General features: G+C 47.2%; 1 protein-coding gene across 1 annotated transcript in view; it reads right to left on the bottom strand.

Annotated features, from left to right (window-relative positions):
- Positions 1–237: 237 nt before the first annotated feature.
- TMEM132C (transmembrane protein 132C) overlaps positions 238–16032 on the bottom strand; it is a 563174-nt gene continuing 547379 nt past the window's right edge. The window contains exons 7-10 of the mRNA XM_061140702.1: positions 13505–13710; positions 11588–11861; positions 9529–9720; positions 238–2051 (exon numbers count right to left, since the gene is read on the bottom strand). Coding sequence (XP_060996685.1) covers positions 867–2051; positions 9529–9720; positions 11588–11861; positions 13505–13710 — 1857 coding nt within the window. The 3' untranslated portion in view covers positions 238–866. The remainder of the gene's footprint in view (positions 2052–9528; positions 9721–11587; positions 11862–13504; positions 13711–16032) is intronic.

Raw genomic sequence — 16032 nt, 5'->3', positions numbered from 1 at the left:
CCCACTGGTTTTGGCCCTGTGGAGGGTGAAGGTGACCTTCCCCCATCCCCCAAAAGGCTCTGAGAACTCTAATTGTAGAAACCCCAACAGATATCAACAAGGCTGGAGGGATAAAGCAAAGCATCAAACATAATACTTAAAGAATGGATTAACTGACGTTTCTAAAAATTTATCTGCTGTATAGGAATATAACTTGTTTAATTTAGGAAAATATACCATTTGATCCTCAGGAATAAACATTAAACATAAATCAAATGGAAATCTAAGGCACAAAAAGAAAAAAAAAAGGGGAAAAAAAGAGAATATGGAAAAAGAAAAGATTATTAAGTAAAGATGTAAAAATCTTCAAGTCTATCCCAACAGACAACCCATATTCAGAAATGTCTCCTCCCGAAGCCCAGGGTGACAGTCAAAGGCTGTCCTTGGAAAAAGAAAACTGAATTAAAATGGAAAATGTCTCTAAGCAGGCCCTAGTTTTATATTTTCGATCCTTTATTAGAAATATAAACAGATGATTACTTCTGTCTCTTTTTATTTGTCTCTCTTTTTTTTTTTTTTTGCATTTTTTTAAACAAATACTTTTTGGTAGCTTGTCTGGGTTATATTTTGACTCATAAAATAACCTTCCTAATTTGGCCTTGTGCAGTTAAAATGTCTCCATCAGCTCCTTTCCCAGAGTTTTTTCTGCCGGCTTTAGAAAGTCTGCCATCATCAACTTTTGATCACAAAACTGTCCCTTCCCGGCTTCAGAACTTCCAACTATGAATAGTTTTGGAGACGGGCCCCAAAGAGTCCTTGTTGAGCCCCAGATCTACTGTGGAGCTAGACGAAGGGCGTCCAGGCGCTGGTCCTTCGACCAGAGGGCCCTACGCTTTGTCCTTGAACTTCTCCAGATAGTCTCTGAGTTCTTTGGGGGCACCCACGCCCACGTCCTGGCATACCCATTTGATGTCCTCCTCGGTCCCGCCTAGGATGGAGTTGACGGTGGGGCAGCCGTCGTCGGCGGGGATGGTGGTGAAGGTGGTGAATTTCACCTTTTTCCTCTTGGAGGTGGGCGAGTGCAGGGGCTCGTGTTTCTGGTCCCTGCCCTGCTTGCCCCCTGAGTCGGCCGGCCTGGGGATCTGGCTCTGCCCCTGCTTTTGGGAACCTCCGTTGAGCAGGAGGCGGTTGCTCTCCTCGAAGCCCCCCGGCCCACGGTCTATGATGGTCGTGTGCTCGTCCTGCGGTGGAGACCCATCGCCCACGTTCTCCAGGAGCTCCGCCTCGTTGCCCAGCCACACCCAGTCATGCGAGTGGGTCACGGAGGCCTGGCCTTCCAGGGGCACCTGCTTGTGCCTGTACTTGAGAGCGAAGGTGGCGCAATTGATGAGGAAGACGAGGATGGCCAGGCAGAAGACCCCCAGGAGGGCATACATGCCGATCTCCAGATCGCTCAGGCCGCGGGGAGTCTGCACCAGGTCGCCGGCCCCGCGCCCGCCCCCCGCCTGGGGCAGGTCCACCTGCGCCGGGAAGTTGGCGAAGTCGATGGGGATGGTCTGCAGCTGGCCCTCCCCCGCCAGCCGGCCCCCGTCCAGCCGGCTGTTCTTGCCCACCTTGTTGTCCAGCAGCGACTTGGCCGTGGGGTTGCCCCGCCGGAGGACCCCTTCCTCGCGCTCCGCGGAGGAGCTGCCGTAGAAGGGTCCTTCCTGGGCCTTCTGGCGCCGGTCGCTGGCGTGGTTCTTGATCTCAGCCTCCTCGTAGTCCACGCCGGGGCTGGAGTCGGCGTCGTTCTGGCCGAACTTGACCCTGATGCTCCCCACACCTACGGCCAGGACGCTCTTCCGTTTGGATTTTTGGCAGGCCTCTGCGATGGTCAGATCCACTCGGACCAAGGGTCCCTGGCCTTCGCCTTCGGCCATCACAGTGGGCCACCTGGGCGAGCGGGCCTGGGGGACGGACACGATGGCCTCGTCCAGGGAGGTGGCCGTCAGGGTGAAGTCCTTGGTGTCGTAGATGTCCAGGGGCGTCACGGAGCCATCACTGAACTGGAGCCAAGTGCTGACCACAGCTTCCTGCAGGGAGAGAGGCAGTTAGAAAATCCACAGGGGATGGGAGGAGGTGAGAATGGGGAAGACGCTTCTTCTCTTAGGATCCTGCATCCTGCCCCTACCCCTACCAATCCTAGAGGAGAACCCAAAGACTCAGGGGCAGGACTTAAAATCCAGACCTGGTGGTTGATGAAGCTGGGGGAAAAAACATCCAGGGTTTATATCAAGATCTGAGAGTCAGCTTAACTGAAACAAGAACAAATGCAGATAGGCAATGACAGCGCCTGCATAATCCTTACCGGGGGAAAAGACCCCATAAAAAGCCCTCACTGAATTAAGGCTCCATTGCATTTATTAGGGAAGACTTCACTTGAGCGTGTCCTTGGAGCCTTCGCATTTCCTGCCCCTCACTCTGATGTACCACCTTTCCCTCTCATCAGGACCCTTGTGATGACATTGAGTCCAGTGTATTCCATTCTCTGCATAATCCATGGTAATCTTTCCATCTCAAGATCCTTAATCACCACTGCAAAGTCCCTTTTGATACAAAAGGTGACTTATTCACAGGGTCTAGGAATTAGACGTGGCAGTCTTTGGTGTACCGTTATTCTACCTACCATGGGGGTGATGGTAGCTAAGATGTCCATAGTGAGTCCTGGGTACCAGCCACTGTTCTAAGTCATTTTCATTGGCAACTCATTTAATCTTCCCATCAATATACAAAGTAGATACTATTATCCATATTTCTGCAGGTGAGTAGATTGAAACACGGCAGGGACCTGAGGCTCGCCCAAGTTTGCAGAGCTAACTGACAGAACTGGGGTTGAGTCCAGGCAGTTTGCTTGAGTCTTAACCATGGGTGCTAGTTAAAAGTTTCCTGGCTGCCTTTGACTCTGAGGTCACTGACCAGGCCAGGGACTACAGGAGACAATTGTGTTGTGTCTGGAATTCTTCCCAGTCCTCTAAGAACAGGCACTGAGTGGCCCAATTTTCATTCATCTGATCATTCCAGGGACATGTATTAAAAGCCTCTTCTGTGTCAGGCCACGTGCCAGTCACTGAATAGTCTTTAGAGAGAAAACTGACAGATACTAAACAATACACAGTGGTTTAACTAATGAGAACCTACTGCGTAGCTCAGGGAGCTCTCCTCAGTGCTCTGTGGTGACCTAAATGGGAAGGAAATCCAAAAGAGCGGGGATGTATGTATACATACGGCTGACTCACTTTGCTCTACAGCTGAAACTAACACAGCATTGGAAAGCAACTAAATTCCAATAAAAATTAATTAAAAAAAAAAGCAATACACAGCTGTTCATCATGGCAGGCTGGGATGTTTCCTGGAGCTGGGCTGGGATGTTAGTTCTGCATAAGTTTGATGTGCTAAGTGTTACTTTTAATGTTTGGTTTAATGACAGGGAGAAAGGAAGGTGATTGAGATCAGGAGAGAGATGTGTGGGCTCTGGCTGTGAAATGACTAGGATAACTCCGACTGGACAATCTACTGGATGTTACGAAGGAGAAGCAAGAAGCAGAGTAGGGAAGGAAAGGGGCAGTGATCTTATGGTTGGGAAGAGCTAATGGACTCTAAGGGGTCTGCTATGGATAAAGGATCCAGTGTTTCTTCGAATCCTGGCCGCTGGACCCCATGACAAAAGGCAGAGAGTTTGAAGTGAGAGTTTTGAATTAAATGCATGGATCCACTGTTTCCCTGGGAACATCTTTCTTTAAACCAATTCTTCTGGGCCTCAGTTTCCCCCGATTGAAAGTGGGAATGTGAATACAGTAAGTCCCCTACATAAAAACAAGTTCAGTCCCAAGAGTGAATTTGTTCATAAGTCCAACAAAGTTAGCCTAGGTACCCAACAAACACAATTGGCTATATACTACTGTACTCTGGTAGGTTTATAATGCTTGTCACACAAATAATACATAAAAAGCAAACAAACACAAAAAATAAACATTTTTAACTTTACAGTACAGCAACTTGAAAAGTATAGTACAGTATCAGCTACATCACTGCTGCTTTTACACTTGCTTCCAGACATCCTGGGCTTGAAATAAAGATACTACACTTCTATACTTTATACAGTACTGCACAGTAAAGTACACAAAAGCATAACCCCTTGTAGAGGAGGCACACACGTGACAATGGACACCAGACACATGAACTAAGTTATGTGATTGCACATGCAAACACAGGTTTGCATCTTTGAAAGTTTAAAAACTTGAAGCTTCACGTGCAGGGGACCTAAAGTACCTAAAGGTTCTGAGATGAACATCTACTTGGCCCATCCAGTTTCCATTCCTCCTTTCTGATGGGAGCTAGGACACTAATTTTCCTTTCAGACCCATGTCTTTCCTCCATTCGAAGTCCAAGGAGCATGGGTGGGATGGATCCCACCCTTCCAGTTCCAGAAGTGGGCATGTGACCAAGTTCTGGCCAATCACAACACTCCACTCCTCTGATCCCAGTGATTGGCTCAGGAAGGAGCACATGATCTAAACCAGCCAATGGGACGCGATCTCTGGGCTTTTGCTGAAATTAGAGAAGAATTTTATTTCCTCTGTGACTACTGAGTTGGGATGCAAGCCTGGAATGGGGAGTGGCCCTCCTGCAACCACTTAAGTGGTTGCAATCTTAAGCAAGCTGCTGGAATCTGAGGCCAGCACAGGAGAGAGAAAGTTGACATAGTGAGAGAGAAAGACCCTTAGGAGAATGTCACAACAACAGAGAATGTCATACTCAACAGATGACTGAGTATAAACTAGTTAAAAACTAGGTAAAAAATACAAATAAGAGATGCAAGTTCCTAGGAATCAGAAATTACAAAGAAGACATATTACAGTGATACACATAGGTAACTGTTACTGAGATTGCTTGAGGGGGTGTAGAACTATTCAGAAGACCCACCAGCCAGTGGCTGGGATGTTGATACCCACCTGGGCAAGTGTCAGATGGGCATGAGACCTTTAACATAAAGCTAGGATTCCTCTCCACATAGGGAGATGAGAAATCCTACCCACTGGGCCAGAGACACAGCAACGATGCTCGTTTCTGCTCTGAGCACTGGGTGGGAAAATGTCTCCCTGGAAATCAGAACCCCACCCCTTCCCCATAACTGAGTATGGTGTCTGAAATTATACCATCTGATGTTGCAGGAGCTGCAAGCAAAGATATTAATTGAGGCTAGACTCATACACATGCAAAAAAAATGTACAAGAATTTCTCAGGAACCACATAGAGCAAAGCGACCATGGCTCAAGATGTGCCCATGAAAACCAAAGAAAAATCAATCCCTAGGAAAGAAGGCTCAACCACGAGAGAGAATCATAAAAAATTCACATATAAATATCAGAAGACAAAGATTCGAGATAACAGAACAATAAAAATATAACAAACCAATAACAAAAACTAGCCAATGAAAGACAATCATTAAAGGGAGTTAAAAAGAGTAGAAACTACTCTGAAAGAGTGGGAATGACTGGACAAAGAACAGGGAGCTATGGAAAGAACCAAACAGAACTTTCAGATGTGAAAAATCTTCTGGTTGAAATTCATTACTCAGTCTGAATAGCAGATTAGACATGGTTGAGGAGAGAATTAGTTACTGGGAATCAGTTACTGGGAAACTGAGTCAAGAAATTCACCCAGAATGTAACCTCAGGAATATAAATTGATGAAGCATGGGAAAGGATGGTTGAAAGAAATGATGAAAAGAATGACCAACAGTCTTCTGTTAAGAGTTACAGAAGGAAGGAATATGGGAGAACTTCAAAAGTCAAAGAAATAATGGCTGGACAGTTTCCAGAATTGAGGACAAGTGCCAATAATAAAGACGAAGGTTCCTGAGGACTTCCTTGGTGGTCCAAACTCTGCCTTCCAATGCATGGTGTGTGGGTTCTCTCCCTGGTAGGGGAATTAAGATCCCACATGCTAAAGGGTGCAGCCAAAATGTTTCTTCTTCTTTTTTTTAATAAATAAAACTTGTTTTAAAAAAGAGCATTTCATTTTAAAAAATGGAGGTTTACTTATTTATTTTTTTGGCTATGCAGCTTGGCCTGTGGGATCTTAGTTCCCCAACCAGGGATTGAACTCGTGTCCCCTTCAGTGAAAGTGCAGACTCTTAATCTCTGGACCACCAGAGAAGTCCTTAAAAATGAAAGTTTCTGTTGACACCACTGGAGCATCTGGATCTAGCTTTACCTGAAGATGCAAATGCTTGGACATGAACTGATAAACTCTGACATCTGTCTCGGCCAGCCTGAGTTAGGTCTCTATCACTTGTGATGGAAAGCCCAGACTAACACCAGCTTCCTGTTAGGAGTTAGTGAAGATGTACCTGAAATCTAAAGATGGTGTGTGCTTGCTATTGGCATCTGCCCATTGCCCCACAAAGCCTGCCTGCTTGACTTTTGGCTGTCAAACTTGCAAGGTGGTCTTGCCAAGGAGCATCCTAACCTCTGGAACCCATGTGGTCATGCCCACAGCTGGAAGTGCTGAAAAATGAACACCCTCCAGAAGCAGTCCTCCACTAAGGGCTGATGGGAAGGGTGATAAATATCCCAGCTTCCTTGCCCCTCAGGTATAATGACGCTTCAGTCTTTTCTACACTGGCTGATGGTTTCCCAGGAGAACCAGGCTCCAGTAGCCCACAGTGGTGGCTGAGTTGGGAATACACTTTTCTTTTTTTAAACTTTATATCTTATATTGGAGTACAGTCAACTAACAGTGTTGTGATAGTTTCAGGTGGGCAGCAAAGGGACTCAGCCATACATATACATGTATCCATTCTCCCCTTAACTTCCCCCCCACCCCCATCCAGGCTGCCACATAACATTGAGGAGAGTTCCCTGTGCTATACAGTAAGTCCTTGTTGGTTATCCATTTTAAATATAGCAATGGGTACATGTTCGTCCCAAACTCCTTAACTATTCCTTCCCCCATCCTTCCCCCTGGCAACCGTAAGTTCAGGGTACACACTCTTTTGGCTGTCTTTCCTTCCTCCCTTCCCTCACGTCCAGACTCCCTTCTAGGGTTCCCTTCACTGCCCAAATGAAGTCCTGGCATGCAGATCTTTATCTCATGCTCAGCTTCTGGGGGAATCAAAGTTAAGACACGACTGGCTCAGGAATTTTGTTTCCTGCCCGCCTCTCCTTTAGCTTCATCAACTGAGAAATCACACCATTGGACAGACCCCCTTCTAAAGCCTCAGCTGAATGCATTCATGCTGCGGGAGACCTCATTTCTCTTTACTATTCTAGCTTTCTTCAGAACTAATAGGGCACGGGGAAGTATAATACGATTGCCCTCATATTCATGGCAAACCTTTTGAATTTCAAAGTTGGAAATATCAAGAACAAGAGGCCAGCCTTCCACACTCCAAGGACTGAGATAAAACACTGTTAACCCACTGCGCCAGTTCATCTTGGCTGACTTTTCATCTAGAGTTCATTTTTCTTCACCAACTCGAGACGGCGAACGAACTTAACATCAAACAACCCCCCCCGAACTGCAGACAATCCGAATTAAGCCCTCAGAACACTGCAGGCTTGCCAGCATCCATCTCCATCAGCCCTGCTGTGTGACTGAGACCAAGTCTTTCCATTAGCTCATGACAGTGAGGTTGGAACATAGGGGTTGTCTGGGGAGAAGCCAGCACATTTCCCTAAAGATGAGAAATTCTGAAATACTTAAAATAACACACGTCCGGGCATGATTTAGAGCTCCTATTCTTTCAAGAGTCATGTCTGCAAATTGAATGAACTCCATCCATAAATTCCCGTAGGCAGTGCCGGGGCCCTCCAATTACCATCAGCCGATGAAGACAGATGGGTGATGCTGGAAGCTGATGGGTGGCCTTGCCCCATGCCAGGGAGGTGGCAATGCCAATCGTCCCCTAATTAATTACCAGTTCTCGGCAAATAGCTTCATGCCTTCTGTTTTGTCTCCCCACTTTCCTCCTCTGCTCTTTCTAAACCAGCTAACACCATGCCAGTGTCCTGTCCCCAGGAGAGGTGAGCAGAGGTGCCAGCACTGTGAGCTGGATGTGAATGAGAGCCCCCTACAGGTCCCTGCTGGTGATGCTCTGGAACAAAGCCAGATGGTTGTTCAGTTGCTAAGTCATGTGTCTTTGTGACCCCATAGACTGCAGCATGCCAGAATCCTCTGTCCTTCGCTATCTCCTGGAGTTTGTTCAAATTCATGCCCATCGAGTCAATGATGCCATCCAACCATCTCATCCTCTGTTGTCCCCTTCTCCTCCTGCCCTCAATCTTTCCCAGGATCAGGGTCTTTTCCAGTGAGTCAGCTCTTTGCATCAGGTGGCCAAAGTATTGGAGCCTCACCTTCTGCAACAGTCCTTCCAATGAATATTCAGGACTGATTTCCTTTAGGATTGACTGGTTGGATATCTTTGCTGTCCAAGGGACCCTCAAGAGTCTTCTCCAGCACCATAGTTGGAAAGCATCAATTCTTCAGCGCTCAGCCTTCTCACATGCATACATGACTGCAGGAAAAACCATAGCTTTGACCAGATGGACCTTTGTCGGCAAAGTAGTGCTTCTGCTTTTTAATATGCTGTCTAGGTTTGTCATAGCTTTTCTTCCAAAGAACAAGTATCTTTCAGTTTCATGGCTGCAGTCTCCATCCGCAGTGATTTTGGAGCCCAAGAAAATAAAGTCTCTCACTGTTCCTACTTTTCCCCCTTCTATTTGTAGGTCCCTGCTGGTGATAGTCTGGAACAATGCCACGTAGCAACAGCTGAATTTCTGGAATGGTCCACCCTATTCCTTGGAACGTGAGAACGTGATGAGATGTCCCTCTTATGATGTTATAGGCACAGGTGAAGTTAGGGAGAGCTGCCTAGCTGAGCTGGGTGGGTCTGCTGTAGTCATAAAAGCCTTTGGAAGCAGAAGAGCTTTTCTGGGTGGTGACAGAGGGAAACTCAGAGGTTGCAGGCATGAGAAGGACTCGATGCACTGTTGATGGTTTTGAAGATGGTGCAGGGTGCGGGCAGAGAGAAGGAAGTGGAGACAGGCTCCCAGCCAGCAGCAACAAACCTAGGAAACCTCAGGCATTCAACTGCACAGAGCTGGATTCCGCCAACCACACCAGTGAGAGAGGAAGTGGATTCGTCCCCAGAGCATCCTGATAAGATGCTCTGCTCTCAGCCTGTGGCCCCCAGAGCATGGCACTCCACTGAGCCCACCTGGATTCCCGAGCCACAGAACTGTGAATGACAGTGGGTGTTATCTTAAGTGGCTGGATTTCTCAGAGTTAGCTGCCTAGATGGTTCGTCCACCTCTGGGCACTGGGTACCACTCTTCTAGTTCATCACAGACCCTACTACTTGGACCACAAAGCCACATGGATTTTACATAGCCAACATCATTTCCTTCTGGAACGTGGTTTGGCTACCCTGCCCCCATCCATCCCGCCTCCCTTCCCTTTGGCTAGATCAGGTGTGACCCTGCTCCCTTCTGGCATCCGGGCCCCTACCTGTTTAGGGGTCCGCAGCAGCTCCTCAGCTGTGGCCACAGCCGTGATAGCCCTGCTGTTCTCTGTGCTGGGGTGGAGGGTGACAGACAGCCCAGCCACAAGCTGGATGGCCAGGTCTGACACTGCGACTTTGTCATCCAACACGGTGACCGTCTTCTCAGCCAGGATGGAGTCGGACAGAGGGGACAGCACCTGGGGGATGGGCAGACACAGACCAATCCATCACATCTATTTCTGGAAGGATGTTGGAACCCTTCCCAGCTGTGCTTTGTCCATCCCTACAGACTACAGTGGGGAGGAGCCACAACTTCTCTCTATACATTACCCCGTGTCATGTGAGAATCAGATGAAGTCACTCTTCCCTGCGACACTTTAGCTCTAAATTTGACATAAATATTAAAATCCATTCAGTCTTTGAAAGGAAATGACCCTCCCCATTTTAGATGAAGCCTCTTTGCATACTGCACAAACTGGTCAACCATACGTGGCAATCCTACTGGCTGGACTCATGAAGAGTTGTACACAAACCCGGACTCTGTTCAGCCTGACTCCCATTCTAAGTGAATTAGGCAATCAATTGGGGAACTGAATAACAGTCTAGTCTCCCCTCCAACCCCCGGTACAATGTACCCTCCACTGAAATGTTACTTTCTGCCTCATTTGTTGTTGTTTAGTCACTAGTTCCTGTCCAACTCTTTTATGAACCCGTGGACTATAGCCTGCCAGACTCCTCTGTCCCTGGGATTCTCCAGGTAAGAATACTGGAGTGGGTTGCCACCTTCTTCTCCAGAGGATCTTCCTGACCCAGGCATCCAATCCACCTCTCCTGCACTGGCAAGTGGATTCTTTACCACTAGCACCACCTGGGATGCCCTTCTGCTTTATCTCATATACCAAATGTTGGACTTGGGATGTCCAGGTGAAATGGCAGAAATGTATCAATCTTTCCCACCTGGGGTGGTTGTGAAAGGATTCAGAATGACATTTCAAAAAGGTGGAGTCACATACACTATTATACATAAGACAGATAACCACCAAGGACTACTATACAGCACAGGGAACTCTGCTCAGTATTCTGTGATAACCTATATGAGAAAAGAGCCTAACAAAGGAAAGATATAATGTATATGTGTAACTAAATCACTTTGCTGTAACACCCAGAACTAACACAACACTGTAGATCAAACTGTATTTCAGTAAAATTAAACAAACACACCAAAAAACCCTCCACAAAAGGTGGAGTCAGTAGTGTGGGACTTGATGGGTTGAATAAAAGGCCTTCTGTGCCCCACCATCTGTCCTGAAATTCCACCCTTCTATACATTTCCTTGAGCAAAAGAGACAGCAGGATTTTGAAGAGTTGGTTGAATGACTACATGACAGAATGACAGGCTGACTTAGGAAAAAGGGAGGAAAGGAAGAAAGGAATGCATCCTACCTTGGCCACTGGCCCAAGTATTGCAGAGTGGGGAGCAGGTTCTTTCTAAGAGGGTGTAGGAGGTGCGGATTTGGAGAGGGGGCACTGAGGGTGGAGAAGCAGAGGCGGGGTGGGTCGGGGTGGGGGTGGTGGGAATGAAGGATGCAGCGGAGAATGGGGTCACAGAGGGTGCTAAGGGGTGCTGTCACCACCTTCTCATTTCTGTTTGGAAGGAGGCTGGGACTCAAAGGGGTTTCCCTGGTGGCTCAGGCAGTAAAGAATCGGCCTGCAATGCAAAAGACCCAACTTTGATCCCTGTGTCGGGAAGATCCCCTGGAGAAGGAAATGGCAATCCACTCTAGTATTCTTGACTGGAGAATTCCATGGACAGAGGGGCCTGGTGGGCTTCAGTCCATGGGGTCACAAAGACTTGGACACAACTGAACAACTATCATTTTCACTTCATTTTACCTGGGACTCAAAGAGCTGGTCCAGGCTCACCTTGTGTTGTCCACAGGATGCCATCACAAGCAGCAGGAATTGGCCATGAGGACCCACCCCCGCTAGCAAACTGCCTCCTTCCAAGGCTGGGTACCACGCTCAGTGATGGGCGTGCAGAGGTTCCCGGCTCCAGCTTCCTACCTGGATGGTCGTCATGCCAACCTCCCGCCCAACCAGGATCCTGCTGTCCTGGAGAGTGGCCACGTGTGGTTCCTCCAGCTTCATGAAGTCAGCAACCAGGTGGGTGATGTCAAATTGCCAGTCAGGACTGAGCAGGTGGCTCGGCTGGCCCCAGGGGCCAGCCCCCTCGGACACAAACTGGGTGAGGACCCGCACCATGGCGTGCTGGTACTGGAGGGCGCAGCCCCGGCCCCGCCGCTCCTCCTCGTCCTCATCCTCGCTGTCTCGTGTGGGCCTGATGGGGAAGGAGAGGAGGCTCTCGGGTCAGGGGATGGAATTCATGATGCTCTGGAGTTGCAAAGCAGATACCTCCCCATCAATTGCCAAGAGATAGCATCCCAGGCAGGAGACTCAGGACCACACAGAAGCACCAGCTCTTTTTTAAACAATGCAAAGAAGCTTTATGGTACTTGCTGAAGGAGGAAGGTAAGACTTAATTGAGAAGGAAAGATAAACATCTCTCTCCCCGTAACAGCATGACCCAAAGAATTTCCCCATATCCCATCTCCTGTATATGTAGCCCACAAAACACTATCTCTCTCGAAGGTATCTGTTGACAAATAAGATGCGAGAGTTAATATTTATTAATACTAAAGATATACCACTAAGGTCCACGAAGCAGCTGAGAACCACGTGTGGCTATTTACAATTTAATTTAAATGAAGAAAATTAAGCAAATCCAAACATTACATTTCTCAGTCACTCCATAACCCCTTGCGCTAGTGGCTACTGTATTGGATACTGTGGTTCTAGAACATGCCACTACTGTAGGAAGGTCTATTTGTCAAAGTGGTATGATGCTCTGGAGATGTGCCCATGCTAAGATCTTCATGGATGGACTCAACACTATGAGGCAAAACTGTAATTATTCTTATGTCCAGATGAGGAAACTGAGTCAGAGATGTTGGGTGGCCGGCCCAAACTCACAAAGCTAGAAAGCAGCCAAGCTTGGATTTAAAACCAGCAAGTGTCAATTTTTCCTTCTTCAGGGACATGGAACAAACCCACATCTTGGTCACTCATGATCACTAAATGGTCTGAAGTCTTGGCTGGATTCACAGCTGTCTTCCTCATCAGAGGAGGGACAAATTCCTTCAAGTTCATTCTATAAAAGTGGACTCACCATCTCACTGTCCTATTTATCTTTCATGAGATAGACACTACTTGTTCCTTAAAAATCAAGACTCTGGTGCCTGGAAAACAGGAAAATAGCCCTGATGGTTTAAGATGGAATATGTCATACAGGAAACCAATAATTTAGCAACAACTGTTATGTAGCTGAACTGGGGGCCACAGAGTTGAGGAAATAAGACCCCAGTTCCCACACAGGATGATCCAGAGTCACATGGAATAGAAGTTTTTCTTTTGGTTTAAGCACAGACAGCACCCCAATGGTATAGTACAAATGCAATTAGATTTTATTCAATAATTTGATATGCACAGAGCTTTTCAAGATTATAGATATTCACCCAGAACAGAAAAGGAATCGCTGTTTCACATAGACAAAATAAGCCCAAACTTTAATTCTCTGGGGGTTGAAAGGCTAGAAAACTATGTTACTTTTGTGACTTCCTTCTGGAGGGGCGCTTTCAGGAGAGAGATTACTAGGAGCCCATGTAGAGTGCAAACAAATTGGATCTGATACTGACCCAGCCGCTTAGCAGCCTTCCTGCCTGGCTGGGTTGTCCTGAGTCTCAGTTTTCCTAGAGGATTGTTGTTAGGCTGCAGAGGCATGCACGCTTCGCATGATGTTATCACCATGGTAACAGCATCACCTGGGCCCTGCACTGGCTCCTGCCTTGACTCCTTTGGTGTTGACATCGGTATCCTCAGCCGTTGCTGTCATGGCTCTGATGTGTCTCCCCATCCCGGACTCACCTCTTGCTGGCCACGATGGGTACCCTCCAGCCTTTAATCTGGCTCAGCTCCGTGTCAGAGACCTCGATCTGCAGGGGCAGGCGGGGCACCCATATGGTGACATGCAGGGGGGCGCTCAGGTGCTGGTACGTGAAGTTCACCACCACATCCACCTTGCCTTTCATCTCTTTGCCGTTGACAAAGACATAGTCACAATGGTCGGACACCTGCCAAGAGAGAGGGGATGAAGGAGAAGTTCTCTGGGATCTGAAGACCACCTTTCAGCCATTTGTCTTTGTCTCTAGCAAAGCACACATGCTTAATGTAGGTTCTCCTTAATGCAGAGCCTGAGACAAGGATTTGGTGCAGTTGGTTTACTGGGAGTTGACCCTAGGGAATGGGGACCAGGGAGAAGGCTGAGGGAGCCAGAGAAACAAGAAAGGTCAGTAGAAAGGTCCATTTTTGCATTTGGTCCTGTGACCATTGAGTTCTGTTTTTCTGGGTCTCATGGAAAGCCCCCAGAATTGTCAACCTGCAGGATGAGAGGCAGAAATATAATCTACCTCTCCCCTCTCTCACTGGGTGAGTGCTGCCCATGTGTTCCCCGTATTCCAGGCTGAGACACTGAACTCTGGGTGGATCCAGGAAATGTGATGCGGGTACCAGAGGTTATCTGTTCTCCAGGTTGATGTCTGTCCAGAAGATCAGTCACTCCCATGTCCCACCCCATCCAGCCCCCCACGATCTGAAGGGCTTGCACTTCCTCAAGAAGTGGAAGAAGAAGAGCCTCCTTCCTCAGCAAAGCTCTACTCCCAGTTCTTACACCCACTGTTCCAATTACATGTAGCCCTGATGCTTCCCCAGAACACTCAGGTCTTCATATATGATGTTCCTTTTCCTTGGGAACACCCTTCCTTCTCTGCTTGCAGCACTTCCCCTGACCCCCTAGGATTATTTGTGTATCTGTACTGTTACTGCTCATTCTGTGAATGGCAGCATCACATTAGTGAAGATCAACCTATGTTTCCTTCCCCTGAATTTCTTCCCTCTCTTTTTCCATTTCTAGCAGATCACGGCCTCTGGAAGGAGACAAGACAGAACACAAAGCAGAACAAACATAAACAAAATAAAAATAAAAGCCTGCAAGCATCTAGATTTTGTATTCCTCTGCTGAAACCTTAGGAAGATGGATCTATTTACAGCCCCATGGATACTCTAATGTGGCAAAGAAACAGCTTGAGGATGCCTGTGCTCCCTTGAGGAGGCTGGAAGGAGCAGCAGGTGCAAGGATGGGCCCACATCAGAGGTAACCTATGTGGGTTCCAACTGATAATGGGTGCCTCCAAGGAGCTGTGAACAGAACATTTTAAGGCTGGAAGCCCCCTCCCCAAGGCCTTGGTAGTAGTTATGTCTTCTAGAAATTAGACTGGGATGATGTTTCACCACCATAATGAATTGAAAACTGAAAATAGAAATCAAGATGAGTTATAGAGACACAACATGACCCATCTTGCATAGCCAAATTTATGGGATCACACTGGCCCCTTGTGTAAATTTTTATTTTCAGCTGCAGAAATGTAAAACCATTGAAGGCAGTAAGTACATCTTTTCCTTCTTTGATCTCTTGGTGCCTCATACCAGCGGCTCAAGAAGAAGGAGCTCAGCAAAGTGGACTGAATGGATGGTTGCATGAATGGGTGGATGGATGGATGAATGAATGAGTGGATGGACAGATGGATGAATGGGTGAATGGATGGATGGATGAAGGGTGGATGATTGGATGGATGAATGGATGGGTGAATAAATTGCTAAGTGGATGGATGCATGGATGGATAGATAAATGGATGGATGAATACATATATGCATGGGTAGATAGATGAATGGATGGATACATGTATGCATGCATGAATGGATAGATGGATGCATGCATACATGGATGAATGGATAGAAGGATGGATAGATGAACAGCTAGATGGATGCATAAACAGGGCTCTTTTTTCATGGGGATGCTTGCTTCAACAGAGCCATCGATCTTGGGGCAAGAGGAGATGTGAAATACTGAGATAACTTGGAGTCAAGAACAGTGGAAACACAAGAAATTACTTTGAAAACTTCCAGAAAGCTTTAGAGCAGTGTTTCCTAACCTTTTAGGAGTCATCGACTCCTTTGGGAATACACATAAAGTTAATTCTTGCCATAGAAATGCATATACACAGAGTTTTGTGTAGCATTCCAGAGTTAATGAAGTCACATGTGGACTCTCTGTGCAGCGCTTCCATATTAAGTGGTAATAGTCAATGTGCTTAGCTGTCTCCCGTCCAGGTTGTATACTCTGGAAGGAGCAGTATCTCCTTCAGGGGGTCTATGGTTCCGGTTAAATAACATCCGATGCTGAGCAATGAACTCCTGTGATTGCGCTTTCTTTCCCCAGCTTCTAGGAACTACAGATGGCTACTCTGGGCCCAATTTTCAACTTCAGCTCTCACTTCTGTTTGGAGGGGCAGCTGGTGAGGGCTGGGCTGAGTGAATTTCTCCCATCTGCTGGGGAT

The sequence above is a fragment of the Dama dama genome, chromosome 5 (assembly GCF_033118175.1).
Source record: "Dama dama isolate Ldn47 chromosome 5, ASM3311817v1, whole genome shotgun sequence".
In the NCBI taxonomy this organism is placed as follows: domain Eukaryota; kingdom Metazoa; phylum Chordata; class Mammalia; order Artiodactyla; family Cervidae; genus Dama; species Dama dama.
The sequence above is the reverse complement of the archived record's forward strand: the minus strand, read 5'-3'. Positions and strand labels throughout refer to the sequence as shown.